The 19135-nt window shown below is 50.4% G+C and overlaps 1 protein-coding gene across 15 annotated transcripts; it reads left to right on the forward strand.

Moving 5' to 3' along the window:
* The first annotated feature begins 5028 nt into the window (after positions 1–5028).
* LOC104865328 lies at positions 5029–17787 on the forward strand. 15 transcript variants are annotated; one of them, XM_019208108.1, is made up of 7 exons: positions 5029–5169; positions 5375–5417; positions 9717–9846; positions 10201–10379; positions 13849–14001; positions 14142–16493; positions 16834–17787. In XM_019208108.1, exons 6-7 carry the CDS (start codon positions 16176–16178, stop codon positions 17689–17691), a joined length of 1176 nt encoding a protein of 391 aa, XP_019063653.1. In that variant the 5' UTR covers positions 5029–5169; positions 5375–5417; positions 9717–9846; positions 10201–10379; positions 13849–14001; positions 14142–16175; the 3' UTR covers positions 17692–17787. The 15 variants fall into 15 exon arrangements, with proteins under 15 accessions (XP_019063653.1, XP_019063654.1, XP_010627095.1 ...); XM_019208109.1 differs by lacking the exon at positions 5029–5169 and adding an exon at positions 13653–13749 and having other exon boundaries at positions 5234–5417; XM_010628793.2 differs by lacking the exons at positions 5029–5169; positions 14142–16493 and adding an exon at positions 13653–13749 and having other exon boundaries at positions 5234–5417; positions 16834–16959; positions 17056–17787.
* Positions 17788–19135: the final 1348 nt, after the last annotated feature.

Consider the following 19135-nt stretch of genomic DNA (forward strand, 5'->3'; position numbering starts at 1 on the left):
ACAGGTGACCTGGAGACAGGGTGAGCAAGACTTGGAGGAGCCTTCGGAACAGATGTGTCAAGAAGTCAGCATGGAAGGGGCCGGAATTCTGGCAATAGTCTGGTGTCAGCTGTTGGAGGTCCACAGCAGAACCGCAATTCCAGAGGTTTCAGCATCAGGGCTTAGGGGCCACGCACAGTGCAGAGCCGTGGGGCCCCCAGATAATCCACTGGGCCCCTCAGAGAGGAAGGGACAAGGCTCAAAGCCCCCTCACCCATGGCAGTTCTGATTCACCAGTTTAGGCTTTTGTGTTGGATCTTTGTACAAAAAATTTCACAGCCAGAAAACACTGAGAACTTGCCCATCACCACCAAGCCTCTCCTTGGAGCAATGAAACAGCTGAGGGGCAGAGAGGGCGGACGCTGGCCACCACTGTCCCAAGCTGGGGCTCCCCGGCGTGAGCCTCCCACCTCTCACCCACCCCAGCTATGATGGATGAGCCCCTTCCACGAGTGTGGAATCCGCACATGTGCCTCAGTGCAGGAATCCGAATTCGTGGAAAAGCATGACTCAACCTGGTACAGAAGAAGGGAGCAGTAATTTTCCAGAAGACAACCAGAAACAAACAGTGTAAATCCCACATCCTAGAACCAAAGCTCTTTGCGCAAATCCATCGCGGATCTCTGGTGCCAGGATTCCCCTCGTGGGTCACCTGGCTGACCTCACCGTGGCAGTTTCCAACAGCGAGACAACACGGCCATCCCTGCCCTCAGCATCGTCACCGGCCAGTCCCGGTCATCCACCTCCGCTGCGTTTGTCAGGGACAAATATTTAGATGTTCCACGTCTGTGGAGTCACAGTGGCTTTTGCGTCTGGAGGGCGGGCTCACAGAGGTGAATGAGCCCCATTTCTGTTTGGCTGCCAGGGGGTCATGCAACCCAAAGGACCCTTAGCCAGTGACACTGGCCCAGCTCTGTTGGGTGGGGGTCTCCTCTGGGAATGACGAGACATTCGGGAACTAGGAGGAAGGTGGCCGGACAATAGCATGGATGCCACTAATGCCACCGACTTGCACACCCACCCTAAGGTGGCTAACTGCATGTTGTGTGAATTTCAACCGCGCTTTTTTTTTAAAGGATTATGCAGTCTAGCGGTTTAGGGTTTTTAATTTTGAGGATGTGGGGTGCACAATAGGGGCAGCAGGCTTGGGGGGCGGCATCCAGGGCCCACTCCTGGGGGAAGGGAGCCTCCCAAAGCCACCCGCCTGCTCATCCCTCAGCATAGTTCTCTCTCCTCTCTGCATGGCCCTGGGACACCAAGACAGTCACCAGGGCTGGCTCCAGAGAAGGGGACAGTCACATCACAGGGGCATCTTCTCTGTCTCTCTTTTTTTCCTTTCTTTTCTTGTTCCTTTTTTTTTTTCCTTCTTCTTCTTCTTCTTGGGGTACTGAGGATTGGGCCCAGAGCTCTTCCTCTGAGCCATCTCTGCATCCTTTTTCCTGATGTTTTTATTGGGAGAAAGTTGGTGAATTCCTCAAAAGTCGCTAATTGCACGGGCTGGGCTCAAACTTGTGATTCTCCTGCCTCGGCCTCTCAGAATGCTGGGATTGCAGGTATGTGCCACTGTGCCCACTTGGTGGCGTAAATTTTGTGTGTGTATTTTTCCACGGTGAAGAAATGAGGACTGGAGGGAAAGCACCCTGCTCGGAGTGCACGAATGAGCGTGGTTTTGCAGCAGAGATTGCCCGGCAATGCGCTAAAGAACTGCTCAGCCTGCAGGCTTCAGGGAGAGCCTTTGGGGCCGGCCATCGCCCTGCTGCCGCAGCCCCTGGAAAGAGGAACTCCACACAAGCCCCTCTATTTCTTTGGCAATCTCTGTGCCAGGCTTGACCACAGAGCTCTGGTTGTGAGAGACACTGCAGGTGCCAGAGCTCAGCCTCATGGGGCCCTCGCCCTCCAGAGCAGTGTCACCCCGTGCAGTGCTGACAGCGGCATATGTGGGGGCTGGGACGGGCATCGAGCTCAGGACACGCGGATGTGAGAACCACTCTCCTCCTGTGTCCGCATCACCCTCCCCAGGAATTCCAGGGGAGGTCACCACTCAGGGCGGGCAGCACTCACATCCTTAAACCTAGTGCCCTTGAGCCTAGCACTGCACCACGAATCCCAGCACCACACACCCTAGATCCAGCCTATGATCACATGAGGCTTTGTGGGGACGGCCAGACCCAAACCCTAAAATTCCCCCCGGCTTTCCGTGCAGAGGGTCTGGCTATGTGACACAGCTGCATGTGGTCTTTTAAAATGTGAAGCCGTCCACATGAGACCTCGACAAATAGACAGAGGCCTCCAGCTGCCCACCCAGCGCTGCAAGTCCCTGGGCAGCTTCCTCGGCCTCTCTTCCTGCTCTCTACCCAAGATGGCCCATTCTGATTCGAATCCCCCTTGACCTCAGCTACTACAGAGTAAGCAAGTCCATCTTCTGAGAATCTGCTTCCAAGAAACGAGAAGAGATGTGTCACTGAACATGGTTCCCAACAGGCTCGTGCAGAAGCAACAGCCACACCAGCAGAGCACGGGCAAAAAGAGCTAATTGCATAGTTACCACAAAAACAATCCAACGCACTTATTTTGTAGTGAAAAATTAGCCCCACTCTGCAGCACAGTTAACACCACTGGAAGTAACCATAATTGCATGGCAACCAGACGCCCCTTCCCTGCAGTTCCCTGGCAACTGCAGATGGTTCCGCTCGCCTGTTAATGCCGCTGCTCTGAACAAAATGCCTTTTCAGATCCGTTTCGAGAGACTCCGGACAGCTCCGCCACCAAGTCACATCGCCCGGGTTCAGGGACACATGGCCAGGGCAAGGGCTGGGTGTCTGACCCAGCTACGCTAACTGGAAACATTTCCACACTGAGATGTGGTGGAAATCAAGGCCTCTCACAACCTGGTGATGAGCAAAGTTTATGTACACGCACCCAGAAAACACTGTTCCTCTGAAGAGCAACCACAGAGTCCAGGGACGAAGGACACCCACCGAGGAGCCTGCTCAGACTCACCAGCATCGACCACACGAGGGCAATGGCGAAGGAGGGAAAGGAACCTCCATTTTGTGTTCTGGATATTGAAAAAAGAAAATGGTTGAGCAGGTGAAAAGTCTGCCGCCCGAGTATGTGATCAAAGCCAACACAAAAAGGGATGGCTTGTCTTCCTAATAGGTTGGATTTTCAAACAGGAAAAGGGAAAGCAGGGATTAGGGGCATCTTTAATTCTCCATCAGGCTGAATTCTGCCCTGCAATTTTGTGCTGAGAACCAGAGGAGACTAAGTTTTCTTTCCCCTTCCTTGGCAGGGGGACTCCGTAAGGCAAAAGGCCACTCTCCGAGTCCCTGTGTCTCGTCCAGGGTGCCAGTGACACAGCTGCAGCCTTCAGGGCCCAGGGCCAGGGCACCGCGTCTGTCTCAGCCGCTGAGCTCAGCTCACGGTTCTTGCTCCAAGGGCTGGAGCCTGGTGAGACAGTGGGTCCTAGGCTCCTGCCTTCTACCCTGAGGCTGATGAACCTGCTGAGTGGTTGACCCCGCTGGGCCAGTTGGGACTTCAGAAACAAGGATCGGCTGCTATTTCTGGCCGACAGGCAGGGCGCCTGTGTACTCTGGAGAGGCGGGGTGCTCTGGGGGCCACAGCGTGCCACTGGAGGCAGACACTTGTTTCCCTTTCGTCTTGACTTTCTTGAAGTCTTAGGTTACACACTCTATGCTTCCTTGGTTTCCTCATCTGTACAGTAAGGATCATTCAGCACCTGCTCCCTCACTAGGGCAGTTATGAGGGTTAGGTCAGCAACCCAAACCCACACGTTCAAAACAGTGTGAAGCATAATGGCTCACATACTTGTAAAAGCTAGAGGGGAGAAAGAAAGCACACATGGTACTTCACGGTACTTTACGGGCACAAACTGCTTTATCTTTTTAGCAAGTGGCTCCTATCAGGTGGGAGGCCTGGGGAGGGGAGAAGAAAGCAAAGGTGAGACTGAATCCTCACTCCCTCTGCATTCTCCCTGCCCCAAACTGTGCCGGGCACACAGCGGGTGCCTAGCAAACATCTGGTGCACAGACTCCTGTGCGGAGACCAGCTTTCCTCGGCTGTACTGTGCAAAGCTGCAAAGGACTGCACCCAAGGGTGCTGTCTGGGCAACAGATGTACCCCGCCCAGGGAGTCCCTGAACACAGAGGAGCGGCAGCCTTCCCTTGCGCTTTACTTAACTCTTTCTCTGTTCTTTCCTGGCCAGCCTCCTTCCCTCGTTTCTTGTATCAGTGGATGTGACTGTGCGTGCGAACCAACCAGCTGGGCCTTGACTCGGGGCACCGCTGTCCCCCGATCACCAGCCCCGAGAGCATGGACTACCTGGACGGTGTCAATGCCACCCAAGCAGGAGTTTTCTGAGTTGCGTTGTTTACATTTCTGGAAGCCCCACAGTGAATGCTTGTAATAGTGAGCACTGAGGGCCACAAAACGTGTGTACAGGCAATGAAACAGGCACCCTATGCAGCCCGAGTTGTTGTAGAAGTCCTCTGCATTACAGATGGATGGGCTCCTATTAGCAGAACTCCGGAGCTCATTGTGAATATTGGTAAACACTTCTGGCAAGAGATTTGTCTCGACAGCTTTGATGAATGGCCGGAGTCATTTTCTGCCTGGCCCGGCTCGCTCTGATTGCAAGCTGCTGAAAATATCCTTTTCTTGTTTGTCCTTTGCTAAGTGCTGAGGCATGAACAACACCAACAAAACCATTCCCAAGCTGGGTGCCTAATTTTTATTAATAATATCTTCACTCTATCAATCACTGCTAACTAGCAGGGACATTTGAAAAAATTAAATTAAACCCAGCAGGAGGAGACGGGCCGGTCCATCACCCCCCACCCCCCACCCCCGCCTCCAGTGAATTCTGCAGCTCTGGCTGCCTTTGCAAGGTGGGGCCATGACGCGAGCTGGCTGGCGCGACTTTCCCCAGCAGAGGATGGCCTGCCCTTCACGGCAGCAGCGGACAGGACAAAGGGCTGTGTTAGCAAAGGTCCCTAAACTGTTTCCGGATGTGCGCCCCATTCTCCAGAAATAGTAGGGTGTTGCAGCCCCCCGGCAGTGTGGGAGTGGGGGCCGTGCCCAAGAGGACGAGGGGACCTGCGTCACAAGGAGGTGCCTAGCGCGACTTTCCCCAGCAGAGGATGGCCTGCCCTTCACGGCAGCAGCGGACAGGACAAAGGGCTGTGTTAGCAAAGGTCCCTAAACTGTTTCCGGATGTGCGCCCCATTCTCCAGAAATAGTAGGGTGTTGCAGCCCCCCGGCAGTGTGGGAGTGGGGGCCGTGCCCAAGAGGACGAGGGGACCTGCGTCACAAGGAGGTGCCTGACACAAAAGTTGGTTCTTGCTGTGAGTGCTGCCTGAGTAAGTCTGGCATCTACATTTTCTACCCAGGGAAAGGAAGAGGAAGACAGAGTAGAGACACAGCAGGAAAATTACTGGGCAGGAGCAGGCACACAGGGACTCTGAGCTCTGTCCTGTGCCTGGGTTCTAGTCTGGGAAGCCTGCTGCTCCTACCCAACCAGCAGTGCTGTGACCCAAGGAGTCCTGTGCTTGATGTCCCTGGCCTGTGTCACCTGGGGACTAGTCCATCACGCAGGGCTCATGTTTATTTCTATTTGGCTAAATTCGGCATCCTGGATCAAAGTTAAGGAGGCAAACTAGCATCCCTGCACATGGAGACATCTTTTTAAAACAGTGGGAGCAGCCACAAAACAAGAGGCCTCATATTTTCAACGAGCTGCCCCGTTAGTACAGGAAAACATTCTGGTGTTTTGGGTCCAAACATGTTTTACAAACACATGTACTCAGTGGTACATAGCAGGAACTTTTATGATTAGACATTTCTGCATACATATTGAATGTGTGAAGCTATTTAATAGACTTTTTAAAAAAATAACTTTATTATTTTATTTTAATGTTTAAATTAGGGGCCCCTTTTGAAATATTCCTATATTTCTGAGAGTATTTTTTAAGTTTTCATTTTCTCTTATTGTTGTATAATAATTATACATATTTATGGCCTTGGTGGTTTTTTCCTTTCAGGAGAAAAACATCCCAGGTGTCATTTATGTTAAGATGTTTTCACTGCCTCCATTTGCAGAGAGAGAAAGACAGCAAAAAAAGTAGGGGGACAGAATGAAATTAAATAGTAAAGTGCAGTAGACAAACCCATGTCAAGTAGCTCCTCTGAATTACTGATGATAAATTCTCTGGGAAAAACTTCTTGGACTTTCTTTGTCGTACTTTTAACAATTGAGTGTGATACTCATCAGACAGCTTCTTGCGAGTTGTCAAATTATTTAACTGACAGGTGAATGTGCTCAGTGCATATTGAAAATAGAGTGTTCTCACTGCTGCTTTGATGGGCACCACTCGGGCTTTTCAAAATACAGGTTCTGAGCACTTCAAGTTTGGAGTGACTTGTCATAGTTCAGCCCGGAGAATTAAAATGCTCCAAACTACTTTGGAAAAGAAAAGAGAGTAAGTTTTGTGCTTCTCTACAAACAGAAGAACACTCCACAAATGACATTTGCAAGGCTCTGGTGGTGGGTAATCACTGCTCAAAATATACTTGGAAAAGCTTCGTTCTTCATTCTTCTTTATGCATCTCATTGTTCCAGGTATTGTCATGTCAGAAAAAAGTTTCGTGTGACATGTTGTTGAGAAAAAAAAACTCTAAATTGGAGATGAGACCTGAATTTGCAGGGGAAGGAAGGCCTGCTAGGGGTTAGCCCGGTGAAGGCGCAGAGTGTGTCACCTACTGCTGACACCTGCATCCCAGCACAGGGCTCTGTGTGCAGGGTTTCCCACTCCCTCAGCCTGCAGTCTTGGCCTCTTACCTACACATTCTTAGTAGAGATCACACGGCCAGGCACCAGGCTAACCACCCTGAGGCGACACGCAAAGCATGCTGAAGGGCCAGAAAAGCCCTCACCGCTTTAGTTCTGTCGCTTTCACCTATTCATCTGCTGACCCCACCCTTACATTCGGCCCTTGGAAAGTCCCAGGTTCTCCCTAGAGCCTCAAAAACAGCCTCCCTGTTGTGAGCCAGTAATCACAGCCTTGAGCCAGTTGTGTCCCTGCATCAGGACCTTTGCACTTGTACCTTCCACCTAGTTTTTGCATGGTTGGGCCTTCCTGGTATTCAAGCCTCTGCATTCCCCAGTGCCCTCCAATACACTGTCCGCTCCGTGTTTCCTTCCTGACATTTATTACTGCTCACATTTGTTTCGCTGCTATTGTCTGTGTGTTAAATCTCAGAATCCCTGACTGGAACACGAAGTCCATGCCAGGCAAATACCTTATCTGTGTTGGTCACAACTATGTCCCCAGCCCTGAAAATTCTCTTCAGACCACACTAAATCCTCAGTAACAAAGCCTGGGTGGGTGGTTTCGGTTTCTCTAGCCGACGTCCTTGCTGGAGTCTCTGCTCTCCAGCACTAGGAACTATGACTTGGTCTCTAGGAGCTCTAGTTTGAGGGTGGCTTTCTTGGTCGAGGCAGCCCCCTTCCTCTGAGAGCCACCCACCCCAGGCTGTTGCACACAGGGTTCTGAGAAGTGAAGAGCCGGGATCACAGCAACAGCAGGTAGAAAACCCAGCAGAGCCCTTGCTGCCGGGGGAGATCGCTGCAGAGGTCTTGCTCAGTGTCTCTCCTCCAGCCACCTCTGGGCTCCTTTATTTGCATGGGGAAATTCTTTTCTGCAACCCCAGAGCCTATTTCTGCAATAATCCTGCACTTCGAAATCAAACTCCAAAAACAGCAAACCATCTGGCCAGATACGACCCCAGCATAAACTAGTCACAAGTTACCCGAAGACCCAGTGCAAGATATGAGGGGCTTTCGGCGGCATGAAGCAAAGCACCTTTACAACTTGACGGAATCTGACTTCGTGACCGCGTCCTCACCCCGAGACAGAACTTTCGCCATTGCCTGCCTCGGGGCTGCCTCTGGAAACCCACAGGGGCGCGGGGATGTTGTCCCGGGAGTGGGAGGTTGGGGCCGATGCTCCATGGGCAGCGGCCAGGGCTGTGCGGCCTTCGGCGGGGGGAGTCCAGTCCCCGCGTCCGAGGGCCCCAGTGTGTGTCTGCACCTTTGAGGCTTTGTGGGAGGCACTGAGGGGACCCTGCCCATCCACACGAGCGGCCAGTACCCACCTGGCACTCGGAAGAGGGCTATTTAATATTGGTGATTCATTTATGGTTTTGAAATTAAACAATAACCCCCCCCCCAGCATGCCCTGCTCATTTATGTAAGGGAGCCAGCAAAAACTCTTAGAGTCGGGAGGAAGAGAGATTGGGAGGCATAAGTTCATCTTTTATCACAAGATAATCAGTCGCCATTCACCAAATGCCAGCTGGGTTCCCCAAACATGTGCTGCTTTAATGAGACTCTTCTCTGGTCATTATTAATTAATTTATTCATTTATTCATTAAACCTTTCAGAGTAATTTGCCATCTGAAAAGACAGATGATGGTAGAAATATAGGCTTGTTGCAGAAAGTCTACAATTTAAGCCTGAATGAGCCACTTTAGAGAATATCAAAAAGTTTTTCAATATTGAAAGTACCAAAATGAAGGAGGGAAAAAAAGTAACAATTGTGGTGGTAAATTACAATATGCTAATATACAAGAAAGGCAATTACGTATTCATCACTTGCAGTGAAATGGTTATTATAATAGTATGGTATTATAAAATTGATATGGTTATTATAAAATAATAGGGAATTTATCTTACCTTTTTTTTACACTGAGATAATAACATTTCTCTCTAAAAACAAATTATCTCTTCCTTTGTCCTCATGAAACATTATCTAGGCCTGGACAGTACTCCAGAAGCTTCTTTTGTTTGGCTGGGCATTTGTAAATGCCTGGAAGCTGGGGGCATCTGTAAATGCCCAGAAACTTGGGGGTCATCAGAAACTTTCTAAGCCTGGGCCTTAGGGCACACACGGAGCCCAGGGGTCTGGGGTTCTCAACACCGAAAACACAGAGCCCCACAATGTGCCTTGGAAGTTCAAACTGATTCCAAGGAACCGGTTCTTTTGTTTGATTGTGACATCTGAGAATTAGAGAGAACTTTCCAGAAGGACCATGAGTCTCTCTCTCTCTCTCTCTTTGCCCTACGGAAGCCATTGTGGCTGACATGATCGCATGATTGGCACAGGCTGGACAGCAGATCTGCAGAGGAAGCTCTCCTGCCAGACCCCTCTGTCCACACTGCCCCAGAGCCGAGCTACTGCTGGAACTTGAAGTTACTTGCACACAACCTATGCCAGTGCCAATGGGCAATCTGTTCCCATGACACTTGGAGGGACAGGGTATGCTTGAGCAATACATTATTTTGACCAGAAGCCCTGATGTAGCCGCTGCCAATGAAGAAGGAAAAAACAAAATGTTGCTCCTTGGGTGACAAGACAAACAAAATCCAAGTCACCCCACTCCAGGTGGTCCATGAAACTCCCCTCCCTGGGGCCAGATGCCACTGCCCGGCCCTCAAAGGGAGAGGCCTGGGGAAGGAGGGGCGTCAGACCAAGGGCCTGACCCGGGGCAGACTGCTTGCCTCAGTTTCCTTTCCTGAAACAGAGAGCTAAGGAGGGTGCCCCTGGCAGCCCGGGTCCCCAGTAACACCCCTGTCTTATCTGCTGTTCCCTTCTCAACAGGAGGATCCAGGGGACACTGTGACACCTCAGACATCACCCAGGTCCTGCAGACACCACACACATTTGGCAAGTCCTGACTATTCCCGTGCCTGCCGGGTCAGAGGGAGCCACTCAGGACCTCGTGGCCACCGTGAGCTCTCCCTGAGCGCCGACCCAGACTGTCTGATCATATTTCCAAATTGAAAGTACACTTATAATTTGTCTGGCTTCTTCATTTCTCCTAAGACAAAGTGACAGACTCCTCTGCTCTCCCCCTCTGTCTTAGCTTTTGTTATTTCTTTATTTTTCCATCTCGCCCACTCCTTTCTCTCGCTCAGCCTTCTTGCTGCGTTCAGTTGTCACTTTCGTATTAGCCCACTGTCTGCCTGGCAACCCACTATTATGCACTTATTTTATTACTTAGTTTCCTACCCTGATCTTGTGATTCATCCTTAACCTTTACTGACTGTAACATAACTCCTGCCTCTTCTTTTCTCTCTCTCAGCCTCCTCGGTTCTTAACTTTCCCATGTCAGCATCTGCTCCAGCCAGAGGCATCCCGGCCCAGGAAAACAAACGCACCCACACTCCTAGGCCCACAGCCTTGTTTTGCATGCAAGCAATCAGCTTCTTCAAATGACATCTGGGCTTCATGGTGTCGTGTCCCCTGAATAACAAACAACAGGTGAGGTGAACAGGAATCAAAGGAAGAGATAAGGTAATAACTTGTGTCGCCTGCAGCTTCTGGACCCAAGGCCAAAGTCAAGTCTTGGTAATCCAGACCCGGCCTCTTGATTATGTCACCAAATTATATAAATATAGGTTGATGTTCATGGTTCAGATGTCCACGCAGAAGGTTTCAGGGTATTTTCAGAACTATACGGACCATCTTAAGGAGAATTAGAGACATCTTTTTGGAAGGATGCCTAACTCAAAGAAACTTGATGTAAGAAACATCCAAAGTTATATAAGAAAATATGTTCCCATTGTGTAAGTGCTACCAGGGCAGCATTTTCTGCTGAGACACTGGGGAGAAAGAATATCGACACGAATCTAGGATTTAGAGTGTATTAAGAGCTGGAGAGGGGCTTGTAAACCCCAATCAAATTCCTTAATATTTAGATGAGGAAACTGAGGGTCTGAGAGGTCAGGATTTGCCAAGAATCACAGCCCGGCTGGCTTCAAATCTGAAACCCTTTTGAGCACCCACATTCACCCAGATTGAGAGTTTAGAGCAGCAGAGGGGTTTGGGCAGTGCAGCAGTCTGTGAAGGGAAGCTGGGAACCACACACTTGCTGGCCACACTCACAACTTGTTTCTCTTAAACCACCTGATCCTAAACGCTAATGCAAAGTGCCTAACACGGGGCTGGACACTCTGTGGACATTCAGCATGTGGGAGCAGATTTTCTGTCAGCCAAAATATTGATTTAGTGTTACTCAGTCTCTCGTTTTTATGTTCATAAGCCACTAATGTGGTTTTCTCTCCCATTTCCTTTATGTCTCCTCCTGATCCATGGGTTTCCCCTCCCTCCCTTCCTTTTTCTCTTTCCCCGGTGAGAATGTGGTTGAGATGCAATTCTTACGTCCTATCACTCACCCTCTGCATGATGTGGCCGTGTCCAGAACATTCACAGAATTGTGCGGCTGTGATGGCGTCTCCTTCAGAACAGTTCTCCCCCACCCCCAGTCCCCACACACACACCTAGTGGTCACTCTCGATCCTCAGCTTCCCCACAGCCCTTTGGCAGCTACCAATCTATTTTCAATCCTTATTTATTTGCCTCTTATGAACAATTCATATACGTGAAGTCATATGATATGTGGTCTCCTGGTATTTTGTGACTGGCATTTTGGGTAATGTTTTCAAGGTTCACTGGTGTTGTGGTGTTTATCAAACACTCCTTTTCATGGCTGAATAGTATTCTGTTATGTGGCTATGCCACATTCTGCTTATCTATTATCAATTTGTGGGTGGTTTCCACTTTCGGCCATTGTGAATAATGCTCCTGGCTCCTCTCTTTTAATACTAAGCAATTGCTATTTTTGTGGGAGCTCCTGCCCTCTCGTGCTTCTCCTAATCTTACCAACTGGGCCCTAAGTTTTACAGTGTAGCAACCAGAGACTGATCGTTCTGGGCAATGCCTCTTCCTTAGGAGATGCAGGACATCTGGCCTAACACCTGACGTTACCTGTCAATGGTAATGTGGTGTAAAACGTCCTGAGATGTCTCTGCTTCTTTCTGGCCCTCTTTCTTACCTGTTCTTGAAGGCTCTTCAGAACTCCATGTGAACACCAATTTCCGTGTTCATCTCTGAGGAAACTTAGCCCCAAGCTTCCCCAGATCAATATTTACAATTCCCAGACAGAGGAAAATTGAGCATCACTCAAAAACAATGAAATGAACATCAAAGAAATTAACATAGCTTACCAGAGACAAAGCCTGAACACAGCCTGTTCTGCTGACAGTGAGGCCATGCACTTTCGAGTAGAGAGCGGGTAGGGGAAATGAGTTGAAATTTCCTCTTAAAATCATTTCTTTGCCAGTGGTAAAAGAGGACATAATTAAAATTGGGTATTTCTGATTAAATAGTATGAGGGCCTATATAAAACCGATGTCATGATATGAATGCTATATAAATATATATCGGCAAGCAAAATGTTCTTTTGTGTGTGCAAAGCAAAATAAAGCTGAGCAAACTGAGTAAACCTTATCAACTCTGAATGACTCGAATTTAAAGTCATTCTGATAGAGGCCAGGTTAAAGATTACCTTCTAAGATTCTAAAGACGGCTTTGCTGAGCAAACTGACACCATCAACAGGATCTCTGGAGACTGCTGGAACTGCTCAGCAACGCAAGTGGTTCTTAAGCACATCAAACAGGGCAGGGATGATAGATACAGATACGAATACCGTCTCTGGCCATAAAACAAGTAATCAATATGGAGCTTGCAAAATAGAGTTCTGAATCATTCTGATCTGTTTACTTCTGCTCTCCCTGAAGAATTTTATTAAGTCACCCTCTCCCAGCCTCGTTCTTAGCTGGCTTTGAAAGTTCATAAAATATCTTTTTTTTAATTGGAAAATAATTTGAACGTTCACTCATTCAGCCAGGCCTTTGCAGGCATCAGTCCAAATTACCATGGTACAAACTATTCTGGTCATGATATAGAGATTTCCAAACCATTGAATTCTGCTGGTAGAGGATTTAACATTTTAAATTAGACAGTAATGCAGACAAATATGGGCATTGAGATAATAGAGCAAAACACTTAAGTCTAGACACACTGCACAAAGTGCAGCCCTGCCCTTAAAATGCTCTTGGGGTAAATACCAAGAGGCTGTAACAAAATGTCTCTGTGATTTAGGGTAAGGTTATCGGTCAGAGGAGAGAAAAAGGGCAAGAGCCCACAGAATCTCAGTTAATCCCCTGACAAGCGCCACCCCAGCACAGGAACCTCAGGGCCAGGGTGACCAATTCATTTGTCCAATGTTGTAATGGTAGCAAACGTCACAGGCCCTGCACAAGGAAAGAGATGAGTTCTCAGAAAAAATAATCCACTGCCAAGAGGGGCTGTCACTGTGGGGACAAGCAGTGTCTTGCTAATGTAGGCTGTCATCTGGTCTGCGGCATCGAGCCCCACATAAGGCCAATGCCACAGAAGGGGGTGACTGGGTGTCCCCAGAGACAGGCTGTGACTTGTGCCCAGTGACTTTGCCCCAGATGCTGGGTTCACAGTTGTTGCCACCAAGTGGACCAAAGAGAGAGGGTTAAGTCTAGGGAAGGGGCAATCGGAGTGGACATCAGGCAGGTAGGAGGTGGTGCAGGTATGTACCAGCGGACATACACAGGGGAACCTCGGGTCCCCCCCGGTCCAGGCAGCTTTTCTCCCTAGGCCAGTGGTGGACACTGCCCAGGGACAATGGTGGTGTCCAGAGTCACCGCTGGTCATTTCAGCGGGGTGACGCTATTGGTGGCAGTCAGAAGTGCTGCTTCAATGCCCGAGACAGCCCGAGCAGTGGGGAATCGCCAGCCCACATCATCAGCAGGCCAGGTGAGAGGCCCGGCCCGAGCCAGGCTACCTTGCCCCATTTTACGCTCACAGAAGGACCTTCACTGCCTGCTATTCTGCTTTTGTCACTGTTGTACACAGTAGCCGTGACCATATCTGCCACTACAACCAACGATATTCCTGAGGACACCGGCAGCGTCATCACGAGAGCCCTGTGTCTGGGCACCGTGGTCACCACGCCACATGCTCCCCATGTGGCAGCTCTTGCCAAGGTTGCACCAACCAGCCTACAAGGTAAGTGACATTTCTTATGTAAAAATAGTTTTTACGAAACCAAGTGACAGAAATCTGAAGTGGTTCGTGCAGCTGGGATGGGAATCCACAGGCTGACTCCAAATTTATGCTCTTAACCTTTGTGTTCGTCTACCCCACAGAAATTATTCAGCACTTACTCCTGGGTTCTCCTTTAATCTTCCCAACAACTCCAATTGTAGGACACGTTATTTCTAGCTCACAAATGAGGAAACCCGGGCTCAGAAAGGACTGGCTTGTCTAAGGCCACAGTGGGGCAAGACCATCTAGAGTGGTCTCACTTTCTACCTGCCACAGCTCTCCCTAAGCTTTCGTGGCTGTCCCTCACCGTAGCCATGAGCAACCCGGCATCCTAGCGATAGATTTGGAATCTACTTCCCTCGAAAGGCGATCTGGCTAGTGCCCCGTGGAGACTCGAAAGAATGGGGATTTTGGACCTCCAGGCTGAGAAGCCAGGACCTGAACCCCAGGAACAGCAGCAAACTGACCTCTAGGTCTTTCACGAATTTGCCCTCCCGTGACATCACCCCATGACCAGAAGCAATTAACAGAGCAAAATGACACACAAACAACTGCAGCAAAGTATGAAAGCCATTTTTAAACATATTACCAGGTATGAGTTTGACATTTTTGCACATAGCAACCGTACAGAAAAACTTTCACTTGCAGCTTAAAGCTCCTCTGAAAAATGCCCATGAGATCTTCAGATATTCTCTAGAATAGGTGTCGATAGCTACTACGTCTCCAGCATTTGTACTGACAATCAGGCTCAGCAGTGTCCCACCAAACAAAGATGAGCGTTGTGATACTGCTGACAACGCAGGCTTCCTTGAAGCGCCTTCCCTCCACCAACTCTGCTAGCTTCACTTCCGCAGCCGGCCCACTTTGCACCCCATTCCCAAGCAGCCCAACTATCCCTGCATTAGCAAAAGAAGCAGCAAGCTAATGGGTTTCCAAGCTGCCAGTGCCCTGCGTTCATCACCAAGGCCCAGTGAGCTGCTCCCACCCCAACGAAGGCTCCTTTGCGTCCAAGCAAAGTTCCCGAAGTCCTTTGTCTCCATTTATTTAGTAATTAGAAAATTACCTCTAAATTCATCTTTCAAAAACAACTAAAGTCCAGTCTAATTGCTGAAGGGCAGCCTTGCCTAGAACGTCCTGACAGATCGCTGGAAAGAAGCCAGAGAACATTCTTAGGAAGAAAGCAGCCCGATGGTACTAAAGTAAACTGAAGGACCAAGGTGCACAGGTACACATTAACCGCAGAGGGCACAAGGCTCTCCCTCTCCACATGTGCGCCGCAGAAGTCCTGGAACACTCAATGTCAGAATACACTTGACACTGGATTCTTAAATCCAATCACTAGGCCAAGGCAAGCCAGGCAGAGGTCAAGGTGAGTCAGCAGAAAACTAGACAGACAGAACTCTCCCGGGACATTATCCTGTGAACAGGATGTCAGACAAAAGAGACCCCAAAGCTTGGGAGGAGTGTGATGGACTTCCTGTCGGGGAAGGGGGACGGCTGGGAGGCGATTCCACTGGAGAAGGCGCAGCTTTGAAGGGAAGGAGGAAATAACTTTCTCCACCGGAAGTGAGCTTGCGTGTGGAGTTTGTGAAATTCAAGGGAGGCTGGGGAGGTGGTTGGGTCAGTGGAGAGGGAAAAGAAGGAGGAAGGGAGTCATAGAAGTATCAGCAGGATCTGGGTCACAGAGACATTGTGCCGTCGACATCTTGGCCTCCTTTCAGATAACTTTAAGGGCCAACAAACCCAAGGCTAGTTTCCTTTTGTGTCAGCCCAGGCCATTTAAAATGACAACGACCACTAAGCAGGTCCCCGGCGCCACACACAAGGCCCTGAGAAGAGTCTGGCACAAGGACATCCAAGTCACTCTGGCAGACGGAGGAGAAGCGTGGTTGGCTGGTGCCCTTCCCGGTAGTGAGGACATCCAGGCAGCCCCTTAGATAACTGGGGCAGACAGTGCTTGCCTCCCTCGGTGGAGTCCTGGTCTTGCTCAGAGGCGCTCATGCCAGCCCCATACCCGGGGGGCCATGCAGCCTGCCCCTTGGGAGCAGAGACATGACGTCAAAGGTGCCACCCTAGGCTCCCTGGCGGTGCAATGAGCCAGGAGACAAGCGAAGGAAAGCAAAGAGTTTTCTAAAATGCGGGTGTCCAGCTTTTTGGCTTTGTCTGGGCCACACCGAGTGGAGAAATCGTCTTGGGCTGCACATAAAATGCACAATACATTAATGTGCATAAGTAAGAAAATGTCCTTTTCTATTTTACGGTTTATAACATTACAGAATCCAGGGCCGCTGGCCTTCGGGGGTGAAGTGTGGCCCAGGCTGTCACCACTCCACACCGCACGGCTTCCGCGGAACCTGAAGCGGAGCAGCGCCTCGCTGTGGTCTCTTGCCCAGTGCCCAGCACCGGTTCCCTCTCTTCTCCAACCTCACAGGGGCTCCCAGGACAGGAAAGAGGTTGGAGCAGATGCTGGGGAACCCGAGGGGGCCCAGCCACACACAGGAGTGTGTGGGGAGTGAGACTGAAGGGGGCTCTGGAAAGAGGCAGGCAGAAAACGACAGAGTACACGTGTGTGTTGTGGGGCAGACAGCTACAATCGGGTAAGTTTAAGGCAGAAATAGTAAAGTAAGAGAAGTGGTACGAGATGAGCCGGGGGTTTAGCTCAGTGGTTCCACCGCCTGCCTCGCAAGCTCAAGGACCCGAGTTTGATCCTTGGTACCAAAACAACAACAAGAAAAAGAGGTGGGCAGCAGGTTTTGAGCACAGCTGAAACTACATATAGTCCAAATTCCACAGCAGCTCCCGGGAAGCTGCAGTACCCCTCAGGTACAACACAGACGGCTCTTCCTCACTGTTGGAGAAGGTCCCGGGAGCCCCCTCCTTCCTTCCCTGACCTCGGTGTCCCCATGGCAACAGCTGGAGGTGAGCTCAGACTGCCCAGGCCCTGGCAGAGAGCTCACTGCCCCACACCTCCCTCTAAGCACGGTTTCCTTTGCGTTCCCATGTACACGCTGTCAGGAAGTGAGGAGACCCCGGCGCCCTTCCCCTGTGAGGCCGTCCTGCCCGCCCTCCTTCTGGCAAGTCTGGAAGCTGCAGAGGTCCCCGGGGAGAAGAATGTCCAGGACAGAGCATGGCCTGGCTTCTCCCTCTTCCCTGCGTCTTCTTTCTGGAACCTCTCCAGATAAGCCATCCAGGCCAAGCCCCCAGCTGTGCTTCTGGGGAATCCAAACCAAGATAGCACCCACAGCCGCTCCGGGCCCACTCGGATGGACGCCCCCAACCCGGGGAGCGTGGGGCCGAGCTGCCAGTTGCTTCACAGCCCGGCTGGGGTGGGCACAGGTAGCGGAGTCCCCAGCCGGGGCTGCTGAGGAGTGTCCAAAGTGCAGAGAAAAGCGGTCTCCCCAGACGCACACCGGCTTGCAGATGGGCAGCACACAAGCTCGTGAATGCAGCAGAATGTGGCATCTGAAGTCCTTTCGGGGCCAAAGTCCTGGTTACACTGCCTGCTTCCCAGGCTCCAAACCTGAACGAGCTATCTTGGCCCCCATGTCACGGACAGGTAAGGTGAGGCAGTCCGTGTACCAGCATCACCTTGCTAGGCCTCGCAACACTACACAAGTATCAGTGATTAGCATTTCCAGAGCTCTTGCTTGAGAAAAGCAATGTCTTACTAGATTTAAAAAGTGTTAGGGAGGGCAGGAGTAAGGGGAAAAAATGAGAATCAAGACTTGTCATGTAGAGGTACAAGATCCCAACAATGAATGTAACTGTATTGTATCCCTAAAATGTACCAATAAACTCAATTAAAGCTGGAAAAAAAAAGCGTTTACAGGTATTACCATCCAGTTTCCTACCTCAGTGTTTTCTTGCTCTATAACCATGAAAGGAAGGAAGAGGGAGAGAGAGAGAGGGGAGGGGGAGAAAAACAAAGGTCAGTGGAGAAACGCCCAGGGCAAAGGTCACCAGCTGGCATAGGCCAAAACTGGCTTGTGCAAAAACTGGCTTGTGCATTCATCTTGTTTGGTTGATAGAACTGGACATTTCTTTTAATTCCACTGTTTAAACATCAGGGGAACTATGTACACAGCCAGGTCTGGCTTCTCCGGAAAAATAAGGTGAGCGTGTTCTTACCATGGCTGCACCTGGCTGGGCCTGAGCCACCAATCCCCAGGGAAAAGACACTCGTGCCTCTCCAGCCACCCAGCCTTCCACCTGGTCACTACGGCAAACCTCTTTGCAACCTCGGCTCTAAATCCAGATTTAGCCGTAAACTGGGCGTCTTTCAGCCATTGCTGCTACTGTGTACTGAGCAGGCCTGGGGCTGGGAGGACAGGGAATCTGATAAAAAGTGCGCCTGTGAATCCCACCTGCCTATGCTTTGCCCCTCAAACTCCACTCCAGGACTCTCTGGCTGCGGGGACGAGTGGACTTCGAGGCGGAGTTCTTGGAATTCTTGAAATCATCATCATGTTCAGGAGCATCAGCATAGTACTGGGCTACTACGGCACAGTACCACAAACGTCCTTAAAATCGAGCTAAGGCGCGTTCACACCTCCCTGTGGGTCCTGGGAAACACCCAGTGCCTTTTGTAGCACTCGGTATTCACCCTTCCCAAGACTCCTGCCAGTTCCAAGGGATTGAAACTCGTGCGCCACACGGATGGAGCTGGGGAGGAGGGGGGAGGGTGTAGCTCTGGAGGGGTAGCGTGACGCATTCTTGCGGTTGGCTGCTCTGTATCCTGTTGGTTACACAAATCTGCACGTGCGTGAGATATACGTGTACACACGCACGCGTGCACACCACTCCCCAAGGCCGCAGTGTGTGCACACAGTCTGGCGGAGACAGGCACACCCCTTGTCTCCTGCAGTGTTGTCAGGTAGAGGCTTGGCTGTGCCCCGTCTGTTCTTCTCTCCCCATCCCTGTCCTTCAAAACCAGGCACACAAACAACAAAAAGCAAAGCAAAAGCAAAAAAAAGATGAAGTCTCCATTTCTAACTCAGCAAGTGTAGCCCTCTCCTCGAGTATCTGAAGGGAACAGAGGGAGGCAAAGACAGACAGAGGGAGGCTGAGGCCGGGCCAGGTGGAGCCTCCCCAATGG

Source organism: Fukomys damarensis, unplaced genomic scaffold (assembly GCF_012274545.1).
Source record: "Fukomys damarensis isolate Sample0158 unplaced genomic scaffold, DMR_v1.0_HiC HiC_scaffold_22, whole genome shotgun sequence".
Classification (NCBI taxonomy): Eukaryota; Metazoa; Chordata; class Mammalia; order Rodentia; family Bathyergidae; genus Fukomys; species Fukomys damarensis.

What these genes read in the sequence shown, in the direction of transcription:
- LOC104865328 (XM_019208108.1), top strand. Translation starts at nt 16,176, where the DNA reads ATGCGGGTGTCCAGCTTTTTGGCTTTGTCTGGGCCACACCGAGTGGAG. An exon ending in GCTCCCAGGACAGGAAAGAG is followed by an intron (nt 16,494 to 16,833) that starts GTTGGAGCAGAT and finishes CAAATTCCACAG; the next exon opens with CAGCTCCCGGGAAGCTGCAG.